The sequence below is a fragment of the Schistocerca nitens genome, chromosome 8 (assembly GCF_023898315.1).
Source record: "Schistocerca nitens isolate TAMUIC-IGC-003100 chromosome 8, iqSchNite1.1, whole genome shotgun sequence".
Classification (NCBI taxonomy): Eukaryota; Metazoa; Arthropoda; class Insecta; order Orthoptera; family Acrididae; genus Schistocerca; species Schistocerca nitens.
In genome coordinates, this window is record NC_064621.1 from 598,286,248 (window position 1) to 598,309,039 (window position 22,792).

The 22,792-nt window shown below is 41.2% G+C and overlaps 1 protein-coding gene across 2 annotated transcripts in view; it reads left to right on the forward strand.

Moving 5' to 3' along the window:
* The window catches only part of LOC126198891 (transient receptor potential protein), a 439,251-nt gene that overhangs the window by 268,848 nt on the left and 147,611 nt on the right, over window positions 1–22,792 (forward strand). For both annotated transcript variants that reach the window (XM_049935507.1, XM_049935506.1), the window contains exon 10: window positions 18,381–18,533. In XM_049935507.1, coding sequence (XP_049791464.1) covers window positions 18,381–18,533 — 153 coding nt within the window. The remainder of the gene's footprint in view (window positions 1–18,380; window positions 18,534–22,792) is intronic.

Below are 22,792 nucleotides of genomic sequence, written 5' to 3' on the forward strand. Positions count from 1 at the left end.
GACAAATGTTTGTAAAAGTCACTTAAAGTCTTTCTGCTTCAATTATGAAACGCACTGAAGGTCTATGATTTAGATTTGGGAGGGATAGCTTATAGAATCGACGTCCACAGAGTACGGACTAGCAAAATTTCCTGAACCTGTTTCCAAGCGCGAAATATTAGTGAATATTCTCTCAAATTAATTGCGCAAGTTTCTTAAAAGATCTGTATACTCTCCAAAATCTGCAACAACGGCAACGTTTGTTAATGCTGACAGTTTCGGAAAGTAAGAGACGTTTCTAGCCTCCAGCTGCCTTTCTCAGAGCGACAGTATCATCATAAATGCCTTTATTTTGTCACAAAACTGGATGGTGAGAATAGCCTTCCATTAAAGTGACACAAACAAGTGGCGAAGATGCCCTATCACATCAGTTAAAAAGGCTAAATCACAAATCCATCTATCATCCGACAGTCCAGAAACACGTTCATTTCCATAAATGGCGATTTTTCTTGGCACTGGTCCATAAAGCGGAGCCAGATATCCTCACAGTGATATTCACAACCGGCATCGTCCAGAAACGCTTTGAACCAGCGATGATTGACTTGTTCCTCATCTTAAATACTAGTATGTTCTTCTGCTATTCTCTAGCCTCTACCCCGTACCTTCACAAGGTCGGTTTATTAATTTCACATTTGGCATTGTTCGTGGTAGAGAGTGGTCGGATGCGCACGACAAACCGATGTAGTTGGGAATAAGTGACGAATGCTGGTACAGACACTATGTGATCACAAGTATCCGGACACCCCCAAATACATACGTTTTTCATATTAGGTGCATTTTGCTGCCATCTACTGCCAGGTACTCCATATCAGCGACCTCAGAAGTCATTATACGTCGTAAGAGAGCAGAATGGGGCGCTCCGCGGAACTCACGGACATCGAACGTGGTCAGGTGATTGGATGTCACTTGTGTCATACGCCTGTGCGCGAGATTTCCACACTCCTAAACATCCCTAGGTCCACTGTTTCAGATGTGACAGTGAAGTGGAAACGTGAAGGGACACGTACAGCACAAAATCCTACAGAGCGACCTCGTCTGTTGACTGACAGAGACCAGCGACAGTTGAAGAGGGTCGTAATGTGTAACAGGCAGACATCTATCCACCCCATCACACAGGAATTGCAAATTGCATCAGGATCCACTGCAAGTACTATGACACTTAGGCGGGAGGAAGAAAACTTAGTCTTCGAGGTCGAGCGGCTGCTCATAAGCCACACATCACGCCGGTAAATGCCAAACGACGCCTCGCTTGGTGGAAGGAGCGTAAACAATGGACGATTGAACAGTGGAAAAGGTTGTGTGGAGTGACGAATCACGGTACACAATGTGACGATTCGATTACAGGGTGTGGGTATGGCGAATTCCTGGAGTGTGTGTTGCCAACAGTAAAATTCGGAGGCGGTGGTGTTATGGTGTGGTCGCGTTTTCAGTGGAAGGCGCTTGCGGGGCTTGCACCCCTTGTTTCTTTTTTTTTTTTTTTTTTTCGTGGCACTATCGTAGCACAGGTCTACATTGATCATTTAAGCACCTTCTTGCTTCCCACTGTTGAAGAGCTATTCGATACCTCTCCTCAGTGCAGCACTCCGTGAAGAATGGCCTGCCATTCCTCAAGAAACCTTCCAGCGCCTCATTGAACGTACGCCTGCGAGAGTGGAAGCTGTCATCAAGGCCAGGAGTGGGCCAACACCGTATTGAATTTCAGCATTACCGATGGAGGACAGTGCAAACTTTTAAGCCATTTTCAGCCAGGTGTCCCGATACTATTGATCAGAAGGTGTATATTTCCTATTAATTAAGGAGGTGAGACCCAGAAGCTCGCAGGAACTTTGGAATTTAGTGAGAATGGACGTGGCTCTTTTTGACAAACTGCTGTAGATCATACATAAGAAACCCACTCAAGTGATATAGTAATCTGAGAAGCCATTTCACCTAGCCAGAAATAAGAATTAAACCAATTGCTTATACATTTTATGATCGAAGTTTCTTGCCAACTATTACGAAGCTTTTTCTTCCTGGCATGCTTAAATGAAGCAAAAGAAGCAATGAAATCATTAGACGTCATGTGTCGTCTATGGAGTACCACGTATATAAATCTAGGGTCACACTTTTAAAGTTATAGGCCTATTTATTCGTAAATAAATGACTGTCATGTTGCCTTGTGATACAGCGGGTAGTGAGCATCATAAAGACAATTTTTCTCACTTTACGCGTGGATTAGGTCACTCAGTTCTCCTTTGTTGCATTTCATTTCTAGAATACGAAGTAATCAGCAAAATGGTTCAAATGGCTCTGAGCACTATGGGACTTAACATCTGAGGTCATCAGTCCCCTAGAACTTAGAACTACTTTAACCTAACTAACCTAAGGACATCACAAACATCCATGCCCGACGCAGGATTCGAACCTGCGACCGTAGCGGTCGCGCGGCTCCAGACTGTAGCGCCTAGAACCGCTCGGCCACTCTGGCCGGCCAGTAATCAGCACAAAGAATTCTTTTCGCAGCAGCAATACATAATAAGGAAAGTCCAACAGCAAAAAATAATGCACTTGCTTCATTATCGTATCACATTTATGAAAATTACTCACTGAAAAATGTGCAGAAACCCTAATACGAAACCCTGGCGTGCGGTGTCTACAATAAAAGTAAACTAGAAACAATAACAAGCACAATAATAAGAAAGCACACTAAGAATAACCCCTTCTGCGCGTACGTACGCTATGACCGTCAAGAGCAGATTCGTACAGTCACAGGAATTCGGAACTGCTATCGATCGCTGTGCGCCGATAATGTGTCTGATAATTTTCTTAAGGCCGGTTCCAACTAGAGCGCTTTTCATGGCAATGGCAGCGGCAAACCTTTCTCCATGGAGTCGCAGCGGCACGCGCAGTTGGCGTTCGCATCTGAAGTGACAGACGCTAGTCATAACCAATGGCACCGAGCGAGGTGGCGCAGTGGTTAGACACTGGACTCGCATTCGGAAGGACGACGGTTCAATCCCGCGTCCGGCCATCCTGATTTAGGTTTTCCGTCATTTCCCTAAATCGCTCCAGGCAAATGCCGGGATGGTTGCTTTCAAAGGGCACGGACGACTTCCTTCCCCGTTCTTCCCTAATCCGATGAGACCGATGACCTCGCTGTCTGGTCTCCTTCCCCCAACAAACCAACCAACCATAACCAATGGCAGAACACAGCTATAGGCGGGTAACCAATGAAATCCGCTTCCTAGCTGGCATCTCAAAAAGAGGGAAGCAAATCAGTATGGTTCAGAACGTGAGTTGAAACATGCTGCTGAAGTACTTTTAAATTAGTTCATGTTCTCCGTACATTGTACGTTAATGACTGCTGCAAGTACAGCAGTGCATGTGATTAACTGTACTGTGAAATATAAAGAAGTTGGGTAAAGACATGCCTATTTTTTTAAATTTTCTTTATGATTTGTCCTTTCACATATTTCGTTATTAATGTTTTCTTATTTTACGGTCAACAGATTTTATGAATTAACATTAATGCTTGTTCTATATAGTTATGTAGTCGACAACATTTAGATAACCAATCGCTCCAGACCAACTTGTTAGGGTCTCATAACAACTTTTAACATTGCCGTTTTCTGTACACAGATGCATGTTGCTACAATGACAGTACACTGCTTCTTATTCAGTAGGCATACATTTTAAAAACTCTGCAAGTATATTGTTGAAGCGATAAAGTTAATAGTTTAGGAATGAAACAGGAAGCTGCCTGGTGGAATGTTACACAGAACGCAATTTAATCATTGCTAATGCTTGGTTTAAGGATCACGCTTGCCCAGAATAGATATGGAGACACCAGAAGGTGTCAGAGTTTTATATAATAGTACGCCAGGTTTTTGCAGCTAGATTTTAAACTGCAAAACGTTTGAAGGCGGACATGTGGACTCTGCTCATGATTTATTGACTATGAACTGCAGATAAACTGACAAGATTCCAAAAAGATACGAAATTAAGGAGATGGCACCCAGATAAATTGAGAGAAACAAAGTTTTTTGAACGTTTCAGAGGGAGCATTAGGCAATGTTAGACTGAAACAGGAGAGAGGAATACAATAGACAACGCGTGGGTAGCTTTAAGACATGAAATATTGAAGGCAGCAGAGAACCATATAGGCAAAAGATAACATCCAGTAGAAATCCATGGATAACACATAATGTATATGATTTAAATGACGAAACGAGAAAGTAGTATAAAAAAGGCAGCGAAGGAAGCAGGCAAAAGGGAATAGAGTCTAAAAATGAGATTGACAGAAAGTGCAAAATGGCAAAGCAAGATTGGCTAAAAAGATGCATGTTTGACTCTAGAGAGGATAAATATCGCCTATACCAGGAAAAAAAGGAAAGAGGAGCATCTATATGAGTATCAAGAGTTCAGATGGCAAGCCAGATCTAAGCAAGAAGGAGAGGCTGGAAGGAGGAATTGATACGTAGATGGGGGCAGGAGGGGGGGGGGGGGAAGTGGGTGCTGTACGAAGGAACTGAATACACTGAAGATTGACAGAAAGTGCAAAATGGCAAAGCAAGATTGGCTAAAATATGCATGTTTGACTCTAGAGAGGCTAAATATCGCCTATACCAGGAAAAAAAGGAAAGAGGAGCATCTATATGAGTATCAAGAGTTCAGATGGCAAGCCAGATCTAAGCAAGAAGGAGAGGCTGGAAGGAGGAATTGATACGTAGATGGGGGCAGGGGGGGGGGGGGGGGAGTGGGTGCTGTACGAAGGAACTGAATACACTGAAGGTATCTGGGTTAAATCACAAATACAAATCATTTGTACAACCTGTACAGACACCAGGCTACAGTTTTAAGTGCTGCAGACATGAGAGTGAACTTGAGAAGGCGGAAGTATAGAGGATATAAAATGCAGACTGGCAATAGCAAGAAAAGAGCTTAAGAAACAGAAAATTTTGTTGACATTGGATATAAATTTAAATATAAAGAAATCTTTCCTGAAACTGTTTGTCTGGAGTGTAGCCTTATACGGATGTGAGATGTGAACAATAAACAGTTCGTTCAAGAACAGAATAGAATCTTTGGAGATGTGGTACTATGTAAGACTGCTGAAGATTAGATGGGAAGATAGTTCAGTTTATGAATAAGAACTGAATAGAACCGGTGAGAAAAGGAATTTATGGCACAACTTGTTTAAAAGAAGGGATTACTTGATAGGGCACATCTAGATACATCACGGAATCGTCAAGTTAAAACTGGAAGGAAGTGTGTGAAGTAAAAATTGTAGACGGAGACCAAGGCTTGACTACAATAATCATATCCAGTTGCTGTATGTTGCAGCAGTTGTACAGAAATGAAGAGACTTGCACCGGATGCACTAGTGTAAAAATTTGTACCGAAAGACTCTTTGTGCTGAATATCACAACTAATAAATTGTGAGACGAATTGGTTATTGCAATCTAGCACCATGTAGTAGTACCTTAACTAGATTGGCTGCATGTTTCACCATTACACACTTACTCACACACACTCTCTCTCTCTCTCTCTCTCTCTCTCTCTCTCTCTCTAGTACACATCACTAGTCAAGTACATATCGTATACATCCTAGTTACTACTTACTAACAGCATTAACTAAGATAATATTTACAAATAAAAATGACACATTAGGACGGTCCTATGCAGAGTTAAGCACATGTCTGTAACATAAATTAATTGTTCCATCATTTACCATGCAAACGTTTAGCTACACAATTTCTGCTATTGAAGACGATGTCAAATTGTTTCTTGCACATGATTCGAATCACTGTTACATAATACAAACTGGGTCTTATGCCGCTTCTAGATAGAACAAAATTATAATTATTTTTCTTTGTTCGACTGTGGTATGTTATGACTAGGAACAGTACATAAAGGTTGCTCTTGTCATCTTGTAATGTACTGTATTTATTGTCTGCAAATGATTGTACTGAATTACTGCATTGGTCACTCTACATACTGTATAATTACCCTGCAATCATCAATTCCTTCCCGAATCAACAACCAACAACTAACTATTTACTGTCAATGATTTTAGAATGCACTGGAAGGTCTCAAACTTTGCATGAGTCATATCTTCATGTAGTGCCCTGTACATATTGCAATACATATTTTGTGCTGAGGAACTTCTTATGTTGATTCCAAATATCATGCAGTCATGCGCAGACCGATTAAAGGGTGCAATAATTTCATATTATACTATTTTTAATTTTTCATTCAGGAAAATAGTGTTTGCTGTACAGAAACGTGTAATAAGCACAATATGCGATGCCTGCTCTATAACCAAAGCCCTTTATAAGGTAGACATACTGACAACTGCCTCAAAGTAGGTTGATTCTTTTATGAAGATTCCTGTCACCAATAAATAGGCAGAAAAATTCGTTGTTATATACAGGGTTATTACAAATGATTGAAGCGATTTCACAGCTCTACAATAACTTTATTATTTGAGATATTTTCACAATGCTTTGCACACACATACAAAAACTCAAAAAAATTTTTTAGGCATTCACAAATGTTCGATATGTGCCCCTTTAGTGATTCGGCAGACATCAAGCCGATAATGAAGTTCCTCCCACACTCGGCGCAGCATGTCCCCATCAATGAGTTCGAAAGCGTTCTGGCACGTTTCTTGGTAGAGGAGGTTTAAACACTGAATCTTTCACATAACCCCACAGAAAGAAATCGCATGGGGTTAAGTCGGGAGAGCGTGGAGGCCATGACATGAATTGCTGATCATGATCTCCACCACGACCGATCCATCGGTTTTCCAATCTCCTGTTTAAGAAATGCCGAACATCATGATGAAAGTGCGGTGGAGCACCATCCTGTTGAAAGATGAAGTCGGCGCTGTCGGTCTCCAGTTGTGGCATGAGCCAATTTTCCAGCATGTCCAGATACACATGTCCTGTAACGTTTTTTTCACAGAAGAAAAAGGGGCCGTAAACTTTAAACCGTGAGATTGCACAAAACACGTTAACTTTTGGTGAATTGCGAATTTGCTGCATGAATGCGTGAGAATCCTCTACCGCCCAGATTCGCACATTGTGTCTGTTCACTTCACCATTAAGAAAAAATGTTGCTTCATCACTGAAAACAAGTTTCGCACTGAACGCATCCTCTTCCATGAGTTTTTGCAACCGCGCCGAAAATTCAAAGCGTTTGACTTTGTCATCGGGTGTCAGGGCTTGTAGCAATTGTAAACGGCAAGGCTTCTGCTTTAGCCTTTTCCGTAAGATTTTCCAAACCGTCGGCTGTGGTACGTTTAGCTCCCTGCTTGCTTTATTCGTCGACTTCCGCGGGCTACGCGTGAAACTTGCCCGCACGCGTTCAACCGTTTCTTCGCTCAATGCAGGCCGACCCGTTGATTTCCCCATACAGAGGCATCCAGAAGCTTTAAACTGCGCCGAATGGAGTTAGCAGTTGGTGGATCTTCGTTGAACTTCGTCCTGAAGTGTCGTTGCACCGTTATGACTGACTGATGTGAGTGCATTTCAAGCACGACATACGCTTTCTCGGCTCCTGTCGCCATTTTGTCTCACTGCGCTCTCGAGCGCTCTGGCGGCAGAAACCTGAAGTGCGGCTTCAGCTGAACAAAACTTTATGAGTTTTTCTACGTATCTGCAGTGTGTCGTGACCATATGTGAATGAATGGAGGTACAGTGAATTTATGAAATCGCTTCAATGATTTGTAATAGCCCTGTATTACACGATTGTTGGACATGCATTGGAATCAGTGACAGCCATTTGATATCTGAGGGAATGTGTAGGGAGCTGTTCAAAATGGAGAGACCACATAAATCAAATCCAGGCTGAGATTCATTGAGAAAGTAGTCAAGAAGTTACGTTCACCCACAAAACAGGTACAATAATGTGCAAATTAACTGGGACAAGCTCATATTTTACAAAGGATTGGAGTTGGTTAGTTGAAACCAACTTTATCCTCCCAATTGTTCGACTATTGGCGTGTGTTATTTCTGTGTTCTCGACAACAAAACTTCGTGTTTGTGTTAAAATCAACATTCCACCTCAGTAGCTGGCAAAAGTAGTTGCTATTCATGAATATAAAACTAGGAGAAACATTCCCTCTGTTGTTGGTGTGGGAAAATGTAGTGTTTCAAGAGTTACTAGGGCATATAGTGATACTACCTCATTGCCTCCAAAGAGGAAAGACAGATGTGGACGAAAACAATAAAGCACCCTTAGAACTGACAAAAATCTAATTAGAAACTCTAGAATTCATCCTTACATGACGAGTAACGAACTTAGAGAGATTTATTGGCTTTTGGAGTGGAAATTACTTCTTCAACGGTACAGCGCAGACTTAATGATTGTCTGCAGACGGCAAGAAAGTCAATAAAGAAGTAATTTCAATATCTGCCATGAAAGAAAAGCGGGCGGCTTGGACCAAAATATATAAATCTTGAACCTCCAGTGATTGGAATCGTGTTATTTACACTGACGAGTCAAATTTTATCGTTCGTCAGACGAAGTACCGATGAGGAAGTGAGACATGAACATCTGGAACAGATTGTAAAACACGCTCTCAAAAAATGTTTTTGACTGTGTTAGTGCTGGCACATGTGTTGATAATTCAGCAAGGGACTGGTTAACAGCATTGCTGGTTTTAAGGATATTGCAATAAAAACATTAGTGAGTGCCCAAGTGTGGTTCATGGACTTGCAACATTATCCTCAAGACTCTTCAGTTGTGATTGTGCACCCATACAGTCGCAATGGATGGCTGCTGGGCATCTGCACAAGAACTAAAAGTGGGGTCGGCACATTTGGTGGCCCATTACTATCACAGTCTCTACAAGGACTACAATTGGGTCTGCACATTTAGTGGCCCATTACTATCACAATCTCTACAAGGACTACAGTGGGTCTGCACCTCTGGTGCCCCATAACTACCATAATCTCTACAAGGACTACTGTGGGTCTGCTCTGTGGTGACCCACCAATTCTACCAATATTCTTCAAGACTTCGACTAATTCTGCTGTGGGTCTGCTCTGATGTGCCACATTACCAATCTCCTCAACTGAAATCTTCATGTCAAGAGACAGCATTATATTTCTGTGGGGAGGACAACACTACCTCTACAAGACTGCATGGTGGTCCGCTACTTACGTGTGTTTTTATTTTACTGCTCAGCCTCTGTGCATAAAACTGGCGTAGACTTCTCTTCTACTAAATTAGAACTGTCTTTACGGACTGTGAGGAGAATTTTTACTTTACTGACAAACAGCACATTGGTTAATCTTTGTGTGCATCTGATCTATATGATATTGTTAATATAAAGAAATTTTAACAACTTAGTCTTGGCCATTGCCCAAAACACTTGGAAAATTTTTTGAGGGGAGCAGGGGGCTATGTAAGTAGCCTGTTTATATTTCTGTACGTTGGCAGCGCTATAGACTGTAATTAATATCGCTGACAGCACTCTGCGCCCTCTGTGGTTGGACAGACTAGCAGTTAGCAGTGAACAGCGAGTGGATACCTTGGACATGTGTCCATCATGAGGACTCGGTGTTGGTAGGACATGCATTGTAAAATGAAGATGGATGTAGTTGGTAATGTTTGGGTAGTGGAATTATTGACGACTATATAATTTTTGGAACTGGATGTCACATGTATAAGGTAAAATCTGCTAAATACATTGTTTGCTCTTCAACAAAAATCTTTCGTTTGCTAACCATAGTAATTAGAATCTTTTTATTTAGCTGGCTGTAGTTGCTCTTGCTGTAATCGCTGTCGTTCGAGTTATGAAGATTTTCTGTGATGTAAGTGACTTATGACAAAGTGTGTGTTATTGATAGGATTTCTTCCAATCCAGGGCCATTCTTTTGTATTAATTATTTGAAGTCATTGTCGCTACAGAGCAGTCAGGATACGCTGCGCTTGTATATTGTGGGTAATAAATGAACGGGTTAATTTTGAGTTGTTTTTGTCAGGGAAAATTCTCCTGGTCAGTGTTGAAATGATAATAATATGTAACAAGACAGAAGGTTCAGTTTCACTCAGCAGTTTAAGTACAAACTAAGACGTTTCACCTATTCAGTTATTTCAGTAGACTCAAACTAAGAAGTTTTAGAGTCACGTAGTCAAAAAAGTCTTTGACCAATTGTCAGGTGAAGAACTGAATAGATAGTAAAACTTACTGAACGTTGTTAAATGAAAATTATTGCACGTAAAAAATTAAAGGTAGCTGAAGTTGAATGTGAAGGACAATCATGTTAATAGTCAGCATGTTACGTATTTTTCATTGAAAAAGTACATTGTCATCGTAACTTAACCGTCACGTTCTGTATCATGGCTAGATATCTCAATGACAATCATGGAAACACTCAAATAATTAACCATACAATCTTTGGATTTCCAAGTTCAATGACATCACATTAATTCGTAAAAGTGGTATAACATTACAGTAAGTGATCTATCTTTGAAATATCGGACGCAATTCGTCTGTTCCGATACGCCAGACTCGAATTTATCACTAGAGACCCCGTGTCTACCCGAGAAAATGAAGGAGCCGAATATATTTGACTTTGTTGTTGACGATTTACTTTAAGTCGAAACCACTTTCGTAGTACCTCCAGGTTCGTAATCCCAACTCTGCAGAAATTTCCATTGTGCATTTAACTGCAACAAATTAAGACGTAGCTGTTACAGTAATCTTTATGATTTATTACTGCTTACGGCTACACTTGTGTATCAAAGACAATGACGTATGTGTGCTAACAGTTCCCAGAACTACCACACACGTAGGATTTACAAAACACGTCTGTCTCCTACCACACCTGATAGGCGACACCCTCCTTCTTTTTCCGTGCCAAATATGTCGCACCTGTCCACTAACACAATTGTTACATATTAATTTCTTTATGCAGATTACTAATAATCTTTCAAATTAGTCTTTAACACAAAACAAATGTTGTCAGCTTTAATGTAGTTATTTCACTTCTCTGTAATGATCGTATTCTGTATAAATACAAGTTAGCGTTACCCTTTTCAACAGTTCAAGTAATTGTTCTCGGTAGTTTTTGTTGATACTAATAAGGACAAAATTAGTTTTTATTTTGCTGTCGTGACTTATTGTTACAGTGTTACAAAAGTCCAAATATAATGTCAGTAGCAGTATTTGTGTGAATTATGTGTTTTTCAGGATTTCGATATGAGACGCAATTTACGTAATTAAAATTTGAATTTCATCGCAACTCAACAGTTTTGACGTAATCTGAAATATATTGTGTTTATTCCAGTCTCTAAAGTTTCACTGCGATAATAACTCTTTATCAATACGTAAATTTTGAAGATGGGTGTTCCATCAGATTATGTAAGAATTTGTATTCCTAAATTGTTTGATTGTCTCTTCGGTTTTTTACGCAAGGCGTGGTCACTGAAAAAATAAATCAATTATTAGCCACAAATAAACGGCCTTTCCAGTTCAGTTATTACTGATTTCTCCTTCTTAAGCTTACTGCAATTAATTAAAGCGAAAAATAAACACGAACGCGTTTCGCTTTTATTTACAAAGTATCTTCTGTGATCATTCATGTTTCTACCTGTTGTTCACATATTCTGAAAACCATTGCTTTTTCCTTCGTTTTTAGTGGAGGATGAGATAGAAAGAAACTTCGTTCTATATTTGCACTCGGCAGTTTTTTGCTCTTTTTAAAGAACTTTTCCTCTGCCTTTCAAAAAAGGTAAAAAACTGCCAAGTGCAAATGTACAAGGAAGTTTCTTCCGACCTCAGCTTCTGCTAACAACGAAGAAAAAAGCAGCTGTTTGCAGAATATCTGAGCAAGAGGCAGAAACACCAACGACCACAGAAGATGCTTTGTAAATGAAAGCTTAACGCATCTGCGCTAAACTTCTCTTTACTTCATTGCAGTAAGCTTATGACAGAGAAACTAGTAATAATTGATTATAAGAGCTGCTGCGGAAAACGGTTATGCAAACAAATTAACACAGAGGTGACAAATGTCATGGGATGTGTAGGGAAGCAGCCTACTCACGCCATAGTAAATTCACATCAGTCTTTCCATTGTGTGCCAGCCAGTCCGCTGTAACTAGCTCTGACGTCATAAATGTTGCGCAATACTTTAAAAATCAAATAAATAACCTAAAATGTTTCTAGCATGTCAGGAGTAATACTAAATTAATATGTGTCGAATATCAGTTCGATAACTTTAACCATTTTCGAAATTTGGACGTTTTTCTGTAAAAATCATTGGCGCAAAAGAAAAGAGCTAGAGACTTCAAAATTTATAATTAGATTCCTTTTTCATAAATATTTAATAGAAACAGTCTTCTGGATCTCACAATTTAAGATTTTAGTTGAAATTCAATATTTTCTGGTTTTTGTCTTAAAACTTAAGGAAGCAAGATAGATTAAGTGGGCTAATAAATAAGGCTAGGATGTTTATATTTAAGTAGGTTGGAGATCCGCTATAACTATGAAGATGTGAGAAGTTTCATTTGAATACCTATAAAACTATAGCGATAGCGTATCTCCAAAGGGCCAGTTCAGAGCTCGTCTACTGCGTGCAGTGTAATTAAATTAATTCTCTCGCCCAAAATATTTAACTTAGCCACGTCAAAATTTTATTATCAATATTTACCTGCGTGCTGAATGCACATTTCAATTAAGAGCTTCATCGGCCATCAGCAAGAGAAGCTATGATTTATTAGGTAACTTACAGTGGTGCATTACTAGCCCAGCGGCTAGTCGGGAGAGCCGATTTCATCAGGCGTTCCCTTAGCCGTCCGCACCGCGGCTTTATATACACTCCTGGAAATGGAAAAAAGAACACATTGACACCGGTGTGTCAGACCCATCATACTTGCTCCGGACACTGCGAGAGGGCTGTACAAGCAATGATCACACGCACGGCACAGCGGATACACCAGGAACCGCGGTGTTGGCCGTCGAATGGCGCTAGCTGCGCAGAATTTGTGCACCGCCGCCGTCAGTGTCAGCCAGTTTGCCGTGGCATACGGAGCTCCATCGCAGTCTTTAACACTGGTAGCATGCCACGACAGCGTGGACGTGAACCGTATGTGCAGTTGACGGACTTTGAGCGAGGGCATATAGTGGGCATGCGGGAGGCCGGGTGGACATACCGCCGAATTGCTCAACACGTGGGGTGTGAGGTCTCCACAGTACATCGATGTTGTCGGCAGTGGTCGGCGGAAGGTGCACGTACCCGTCGACCTGGGACCGGACCGCAGCGACGCACGGATGCACGCCAAGACCGTAGGATCCTACGCAGTGCCGTAGGGGACCGCACCGCCACTTCCCAGCAAATTAGGGACACTGTTGCTCCTGGGGTATCGGCGAGGACCATTCGCAACCGTCTCCATGAAGCTGGGCTACGGTCCCGCACACCGTTAGGCCGTCTTCCGCTCACGCCCCAACATCGTGCAGCCCGCCTCCAGTGGTGTCGCGACAGGCGTGAATGGAGGGACGAATGGAGACGTGTCGTCTTCAGCGATGAGAGTCGCTTCTGCCTTGGTGCCAATGATGGTCGTATGCGTGTTTGGCGCCGTGCAGGTGAGCGCCACAATCAGGACTGCATACGACCGAGGCACACAGGGCCAACACCCGGCATCATGGTGTGGGGAGCGATCTCCTACACTGGCCGTACACCACTGGTGATCGTCGAGGGGACACTGAATAGTGCACGGTACATCCAAACCGTCATCGAACCCATCGTTCTACCATTCCTAGACCGGCAAGGGAACTTGCTGTTCCAACAGGACAATGCACGTCCGCATGTATCCCGTGCCACCCAACGTGCTCTAGAAGGTGTAAGTCAACTACCCTGGCCAGCAAGATCTCCGGATCTGTCCCCCATTGAGCATGTTTGGGACTGGATGAAGCGTCGTCTCACGCGGTCTGCACGTCCAGCACGAACGCTGGTCCAACTGAGGCGCCAGGTGGAAATGGCATGGCAAGCCGTTCCACAGGACTACATCCAGCATCTCTACGATCGTCTCCATGGGAGAATAGCAGCCTGCATTGCTGCGAAAGGTGGATATACACTGTACTAGTGCCGACATTGTGCATGCTCTGTTGCCTGTGTCTATGTGCCTGTGGTTCTGTCAGTGTGATCATGTGATGTATCTGACCCCAGGAATGTGTCAATAAAGTTTCCCCTTCTTGGGACAATGAATTCACGGTGTTCTTATTTCAATTTCCAGGAGTGTATAAGAACGCTGCGCGAGGAAGGAAGGCCCCAGTTCTCTCCAGACGCTGAATAGCACGCCATCTGTGTCGGGAGTCGCGTCGCGTCGGTATCATTGCTACAAACAGCCTCGGATGCCGTATTAAGTTACTCGAGATACGCGTAACCATGAAATCATTTTCGAGTGAAGTGTTAATTCTGGGTTGACTTTAATTATCGATCTTCAGTTTGCGTATTGTCGTATTTTCACGTGCCGCCGCGGGACAAACATTCTACCATTAGTTAGCGTGGCGTTTGATGAACCTTATCATCAAATTATGGCGAGCATTCATTTAAACATTTAATTTGGACATTTATAGTTGCTTCAGTGCATTAGACTCTGAACTGCTCTGTTAGTTAGATTGTGTGGATTCTTTTGCTTTCATCTGCGACTTTCAGGATACAGAACGTTTTTTTTTTTTTCACGACCGTTTTTTGATTATAAATCCCAGACAATCTCCTAATTCGTCAGAGCTATAAGCTGTAACTATAAGTGTATTCTCATGATGTATTCACTTATGATGATGATCATCATCATCATCATCATCATAAGTGTATTCTCAGATGAAGTGGGCACTAGGAATTCTAATTACAGGCTTCATGTTTTGCTAATCAGTTTCTGGTTGCCAATATTGTAGTTAGAGAGCCAGTGTTGAGAATGGCGAAAGACAGCATAAATAACATTCTAAATAATAGGAACATTTTTAAACAACATTATTCCACCTGCCGCCCCACATATGGATAATCGGCCGGGAAGTGTTTCAACATTCAAACATTTATGCAACAGTAAATAATAATTCCACCTGCCGCCCCACAGATGGCGACATGTACTTGTACAGATGGCGGTAGTATCGGGTACAAAAGGTACAAAATGGCAATGCATTGTCGGATCTGTCATTTATGATTCATGTGAAACGGTTTACGACATCATTATGACCGCACGACAAGAATTAATACACTTTGAACGTGGAATGGTAGTTGGAGCTAGATTCATGGGACATTCCATCGGAAATAGTTTGGGAATTCAATATTTCAAAATTCATAGTGTTAAGAGTTTGCCAAGAATATCAAATTTCAGGTATTACCTCTTACCACGGACAACGCAGTGGCCAACTACCTTCACTTCACGACGGATAGCTGCGGCGTTTACGTAGAGTTGTCAGTGCTAACAGACAAGCAACATTGATTGAAATAGCAACAGAAATGAATGTGGGATGTACGAAGAACGTATCCGTTAGGACTGTGTGACAAAATTTGGAGTTAATGGGCTATGGCAGAGGACGACTGACACGAGTGCCGTCGCTAACAGCATAGCAGCGACTCTCCAGAGCTCGTGACCATACCGGTTGGATCCTACACGACCGAGAAACCGTGGCCTCGTGAGGTGAGTCCCGAGTTAAGTTGGTAAGAGTTGATGGTAGGCTTCAAAGGTGGTGCAGGCCCCACGAAGCCATGGACCCAAGCTGTCAACAAGGCACTGTGCAAGCTGGTGGTGGCTCCATAATGGTGTGGACTGTGTTTACATTAAATGAACTGGTTCGTCTGGTCCAACTGAACTAATCGTTAACTGGAAATGGTTATGCTCGGCTACTTGGAGACCATTTGCAGCTATTGATGGACCTCATGTTTCCAAGCAACGATGGAATTTTTATGGATGACAGTGCACCATTTCACCTGGCCACAGTTGTTAGCAACTGGTTTGAAGAACATTCTGGACAATTGGTGCGAATGATTTGGCGACCCAAATCGCCCGACAGGAATCCCTTCGAACAGTTTTGGGACATAATCGGGAGGTCAGTTCACGCACAAAATCCTGCACCGGCAACACTTTCGAAATTATGGACTGCTATAGAGGCAATTCTGCAGAGTACCTTCAACGACTTGTTGAGTCCATGCAAGTCGAGCTGCTGCACTACTCCAGGCTAAAGGAGGCCCAACAGGTATCCCTATACTTTTGTCATCTCAGTGTATTATAGCTTCCAAAGATAATGTGTTTAGCTACGTAGATCTTTGTAAACGTTGTTGTAATCGCTACATGTCAGGAACGTTTCTTTCATTTATCACTACGCGAGAATGTTAAGTGAATATTACAAAACTCTGTAAGAAGAAATACCAAAGATAATAATCTGATGTGCATTCCTTCATCTGTGGCTTACAGTTGATGACAACTGAGCGCACAAAACCGTATTCTAGTTCCCCCATCACGGCAAACAGTATTGTACGATCTGATACACTGCCTTAACCTTCCGTTGCTCGCGCGGATGACACTCGTCATCCGCATGACTTTCCCCCTCAATTTTGTCTGACACGGCTGGATTGAGTTCGCGCCATTTTCAGCTGTTAGCTACAATCATTGTTGTCTTTCAGTTACGAAAGATACATTGCTTATGAAACATTATTATAGTCTGGAGGACACTTGTCATCCGCGCGAGCTCTGCTGCCATAATCTGAAACAAAATAAGTCTGTATTACTTTACTGCTTTCCTTTCATGTGCATAAATTTAGACGTATTGAAACTGATTGCAGTTACCTTCCATGTTACGTAGTATTCTCTTTATTTTTAAGCTATGGAAGAAATGCAAAAGGCAAAAAACCTCGGGCAGAGTTTAGTAGAGATCCTAATGCATGGTAGGAATGGTTCAATGAGCTGAGTGTTAAAGATGCTTACAGTGATAACACTGACTCAGAGACTGAGGATTCTGTTCATGAAGGCGGTCATGATTCAGGAACAGAACAAGAAGTGTCAGAAAATTATGAATATGAATCACAGGAAGAAGTAACTCAGGACGATGCATTTCTTTAGGGAAATATGGAATAACTGGACGGAGGAAAAATAAATATCCTACCGGTGTTAGAAGCAAATCTTGTAATTTTATTGCGCATTTGCCTGGACCAAAAAAATGAAGCTCGTATAAAAGAGACACTAATATAAATTCTCAATTTGTTCTTGGATGAAAATATAATAAGGGTTATCGCAACATGCACTAATATGTACATCAATTAAGATTGTGGTAACTTGTCTAGGGAAAGGGACGCTAAAGAAACAGATGCGATAGAGATCAGAGCTATCATTGGTTTGTTATATCTATGTGGATTTTTGAGATGTTCTAGGAAGAGTATATCTAATTGTGGGATAACTCAAAGGGAAACGGACTTGAACCATGTTATTTATGCATAAGTGAAAACCGATTTATGTTTCTATTGAGATGTCTGAGGTTCGATAACATCCGTGATAGAGGTGTCCGCAGAGTGATTGATAAGTTGGCTGCTATCAGAGCTGTCAGTGGGGTACTTGAACTATTCACGAACAATTGCCAAAAATATTTTTCACCGTGTGAATATCTTACCGTCGAAGAACAGCTTTTGGCATTTAGATGGAAACTGCCCATTCAGGCAATATATTCCTAGCAAACCAGCAAAGTATGGGTTAAAAGCGTTTGCTTTGGTTGATGTAAAAACCGCTTAGACTTAGAATTAGAACCGTACGTCGGTAAGCAATAAGAGGGACCATGAATGCCTGTAATTCAGCTGAAGATGTTGTTCTTCTTATGTTCAAACTGTTTCAAACGTTAGAATATGTTATACTGTGTACAAATATTAAATGTATTATATTTAGATTTAATAAAAAAATCATAAAACCAGTCATAAAGACCGTTCAAAGTGTACAAATAGACCGCTTGCTTTGTGGATAACACCAGTCATCCGCGCGAGTGACGATTTCACGAATTTTCGCGCGAGTAAAAATCGTAGAGGGAGACCAAGAGATGAATACACTAAGCAGATTCAGAACGATGTAAGTTGCAGTAAGTACTGGGAGATTAAGAAGCTTGCACAGGATAGAGTAGCATGGAGAGCTGCATCAAACCAGTCTCAGGACTGAAGACAACAACAACAACAATAGAGGGTTAAACATTGTCGTAGTATCCGATACACAACAGTCTAATCCGTAACAAGTATAAGTTTAAAGGGACGTAAAACCTGGCATTCAGAATTACGTCCTCATGCAAAGTGATGTAAAAATGCCGCAGTAAGTAACTTCTAGTGCAATGCAGTAGGTAGAGTGTGCTGAGAGAAGACTGTGTGTTTGTGTCGCAGCACTGCTGGGGCTGGCGTCGCAGCGCGTGGAGTTCATGCTGATCGAGTGGTTCGGCAACGACTGGCTGCGCTCCATCCTGGCAGAGTGGAAGCGCAAGGAGCGCGGATCGCTCCCGGGGCTCGTCGAGTTCGTCATCATCATCTACGTCTTCAGTGAGTGGCTCCACCCCGCCCGGCCAACATGGCGCTTCTTCGCGTTGCTAACCGGAGGTCCCATGTGAACAAGGAACGAGAAACCTAGTCGGGTCACCGGATTCACCAGCCTCTGCTTCACCCTGTATCCTTGAGGGGCAATAAAATAAGGGCAGTGGTCTGCGGAACATCCCACGGGTTGTTAACACTAGCCTTCCGATCCGGAGTCACTCATTCTCCGCTAAATAATACTTGTCCTTACGAGGTTCAGGGACCCAATGCCAGTGCAGTCACCAAGTAAATATTCATAACATTGTTGGTTATATACCTGGGTCCCCCAAATAATAGATAACAACGTGGAGGCAGACGTCCTCAGACCACGACAATAGACTAAGAAAAACAATATCAGAGAGATACAGTACAATTACTCTAAATAAAATGTAGTATGATACCGGCTCCTGTAGTGTAACGACGTATAGTTTTGTATAAATGATTTTCTTTTGACATATGACCATATGCAGACTTCGTCACCTACGTCAGTTACAACACACTTCAAAATTATTTAAATTCTTTTTAAATTGTCTCTAAATGGTTCTTGAACGAAACTGTAAAACCTCATCATTTGAGTCGTATGGTTTGCGCAAACTTTTTCTCAATTTAGATGTCGTTTTGTTTCTTCTCAGAAGTTATATTAATGCATGTTATCTGATTTAACAAATATTGGAACCACATTGAATAAACTTTCAAGATTCAAACTCGCGATGAATATTGTCAAAAATTAATACTCATGTGAAATAAATCAGTCATCCTTCTTCCTTAATATAATTCTTCATAAATAAATTCTCGGAACACGTATTTAAACTTTTGTAGTATACAGTACTTTATTATCTTCATACATATAGACGTGAACCTGAGCCTTGACAAGAGAGGACTGAACATTTACAACATGAATAAACTTTCTATGACGTCATTGTTGTAGAAACATTACAAATTCTTATTTTTTCAGTTTTTAGAAGCACGACGCAACAACTCGGTTTCAGGATCTTCTGCTGCTCTTTGGCTGTCGACCCGCGACATATAGTGGCCAGCAATTTTCTCTCTGGTCCCGGCAGTGAAGATGCTGTCTCCGTTCGTTGAGCCGCCCTCTTCGTACATGAAACATAAAAATAAATACAAAACTTTAGATAATTCACAACAATTACAAAGATTACAAAAAATACATAAACAAAACACTAAATTAAACTTATATTCACCTGCAAACTGGGCTGACACTGGTGGATGGGTGACGCTTCAATTTCGCGTCCCACTACACCACTAACACTGTAACACCAACAATTAATTAAATTTTACTTATAGTGCGTATACTCTCTAGAAGGAAAAATTCTCGATAAAATTTGAAGGGAAATTGGGGATATACAGGGTGCAAAATTTATTACACCGACCTAAACAACAGCAGCTTTAACCCGATTCGGCATCGAGTCGAGCTAAGTTTAGAAATCTTTTTCTGACGCTTTCTAGTAAACGTTTCTTTTTTTCACACCAGGATAACACGTTCTTGTTACAAACAAACGTCTCACAAATGCGACTTCTAAATGAGAAACGCACTGCTTTGTCTTTCCTCGTGTAAAGAGCGATTCAGCTGCCCCCATCGATGTTGTTTTGCACAGCCCGCAATGTCAAATCTAGCCTTGAAAAATCCACGTGCCAGATTTTCATATTCTCTCGCTCGCTGAACACTATCTGTCAGTCCCACATGAAAAATGAACAGGACCTCTTTGTAGGAAACTTCATGAAGTTAAATTTTATACTGGGGTACGTTTTTGCTAGAGGCTGTAGTTTTCGAGTTATTCAAGAAAAGCGTACAAAAGTGACCTTAAAACGCACATCCCAATCCCACACTGAGCCCCATTGCTCAGGATTTCTAGTGTGTTGTTCATGTCCCTCCCTCCTACCACTGAACAAAAATTTGCGACTCCACGGATTATTTCCCACATTGATGTTCTCGTAAATTTTACCTAACAATTTGTCAATTTTAACAGCATAAAATAAACAATTACATCCTTGTTTTCGTCAGACCTTCTGGCTACGAAACAACAGTGGTTGTAACGGTTAAGTTTGGATCGAATTGTCAACGTAATTCATTTTATCCTAACGTTTACAAAATTCGTTTTTCTTTCATTACCCTCACGACCACGTTAAAATTAATAATGTTAACGAATTAGCTGACTATACTGATAACATAATGTCCCAATTAAGAGAGACCAAAAAACTGGAAATTTTTGTACAGTGGTAGGAGGCAGTGCCACGAACAATACACTAAGAATCCTGATTGGTGAGGAATGAGTGTGGGGATGGATGTGCGTTTGAAGCCCACAGTTACACGTTTTTCTTAAATAACTCGTAGACCGTGGTCCCCAGTAATTAACTACCAGTATATTAAATTTCCTACAAAAAGGTGCTGTTCATTTTCTCTCTAGGACTAATAGTTTGCGCGTAGCGAGCGAGAGAATATGAATATCTCGTGAATGGTTTTTGAAGGCCGGGTATAACATTGCGGGTTGCATAAAACGGCGGCGGAAGGAGCAGTCGAATCACCGTGTATAGAATTCAGATAGCATTGTTTTCACTAGCTTTGTCAGGTTGCACTGAAATGCTAATCATTTGCATATCCAAACATGTACTACACTTCACGCCAGTTTATCTTTTGTTGTATGCCACTGCATTTACGGTGTTGCACTTTTAATGACCAGCGATTCAGATATGTAATTCAAATACCTTAATTAAACACAGATTCTGTCATAGTAACTCTCTCTCTCTCTGTCTATTTCTCTCTCTCTCTCTCTCTCTCTCTCTCTCTCTCTACTTCTGGGAATTTCAACAAAAAAGAGAAACGTTGTGCTCACAACTAGTTCAAGTCCTTCCTTTCAAACTGGCAGTACAAGAAAATCTAAAAGATTGAGTGCCATCACTATAAAGGAACGTACTGCGAAACTCTTTCATATTTTATACGATGCCACTTACCAGCAATCCAAAGAATATATGTTCCAGCACTGCAGTCATGTAAACAAAATACGTTCTAACGCAGCATCAGAGCAGGTAGAGAATTTAATTTGCTTTTTAACTCAAGTGAAGATTCTAGCATCTACTCACTAACAAAGTGTTTCGCTGTTCTACATAGTCAGAAACTCTTACCATTCACGAGCCAGTTCTTCTCCATCTGTGCTTTCTATTGCGATTACGAAATGATCCTGCTTTTCACCACAAATTATTGTTTTGACTGATGATCGCACTCATGATGGGTATATGATTCTGGTATTTCCTGAAGGACCCAGATCATTGTACTACGCCAGAGTTAGGTGTGATCTGACTTCTCCATGTGACTGTTCATACGAAAGATAGTTACGGTCTGGTTTCAATGTACATATGTAATTTTTACATAACTTATAGATTTGGCGGACTTTTTACAACCGTTAAGGCTGTTCGATGATTGACAGCATTACATAATGATGTTTTAACGAGGAATCTGTTTATGACGGCTTGCGTAAATAAAGAAGTCCACTGGAGCTGTGGCAGATTTATTTTCTGAAATACTGCTCACAACTCGTTCAAGTCCTTCCTATCAAGATGGCAATAGAATAAAATCTAAAAGATTGAATGTCATCGCTATGAAAGAACGTACTCCAAAACTCTTTAATATTTTATACGATACCATCTATCACCAACCCATAGAATTTCACCTGTAGATTTCACGACACTCTTTTATTTACAAGAAGCACTGAAACTCATTTACAGCCAAAGTAAATAAAGGCACATAAAAAACCGTAACTGGTTGTAAATGTTGGTGAAATCCAGAACGAATGAGCTTCAGATAGATACGAACGAAAGGCGGAAGGTTTGTCATGTTACAATTAATGGTATGTAACATTAATGAAACTTCCTGTCCACCGTTTGTAGGACTTCGTGATTACGTAAAAATGGGAAAAGGCTATTTACTGCTTCAGTATGTGGCTCGTTTCATGTACTTTCTACTTAAATACTCACAGGTATCTACGATGTCGTGTGCTGATAGAGAGAAATAGAGAGACGTAATCTATTACAAAGAAAAATAAATTCTATCTGTAAAGTTTCGGCTGCATCGTAGATTTTTCGCTACAAAGTCGGCATAAAGTTATAGCAAGTATTTCGTATTAATGAGTAATTTAATTATGAAGCTCTTTAACACAGTGGTTACACAAAGCAGTACAGCGGTTACAGAACAGACAAATCAAAACTTTGGCCCG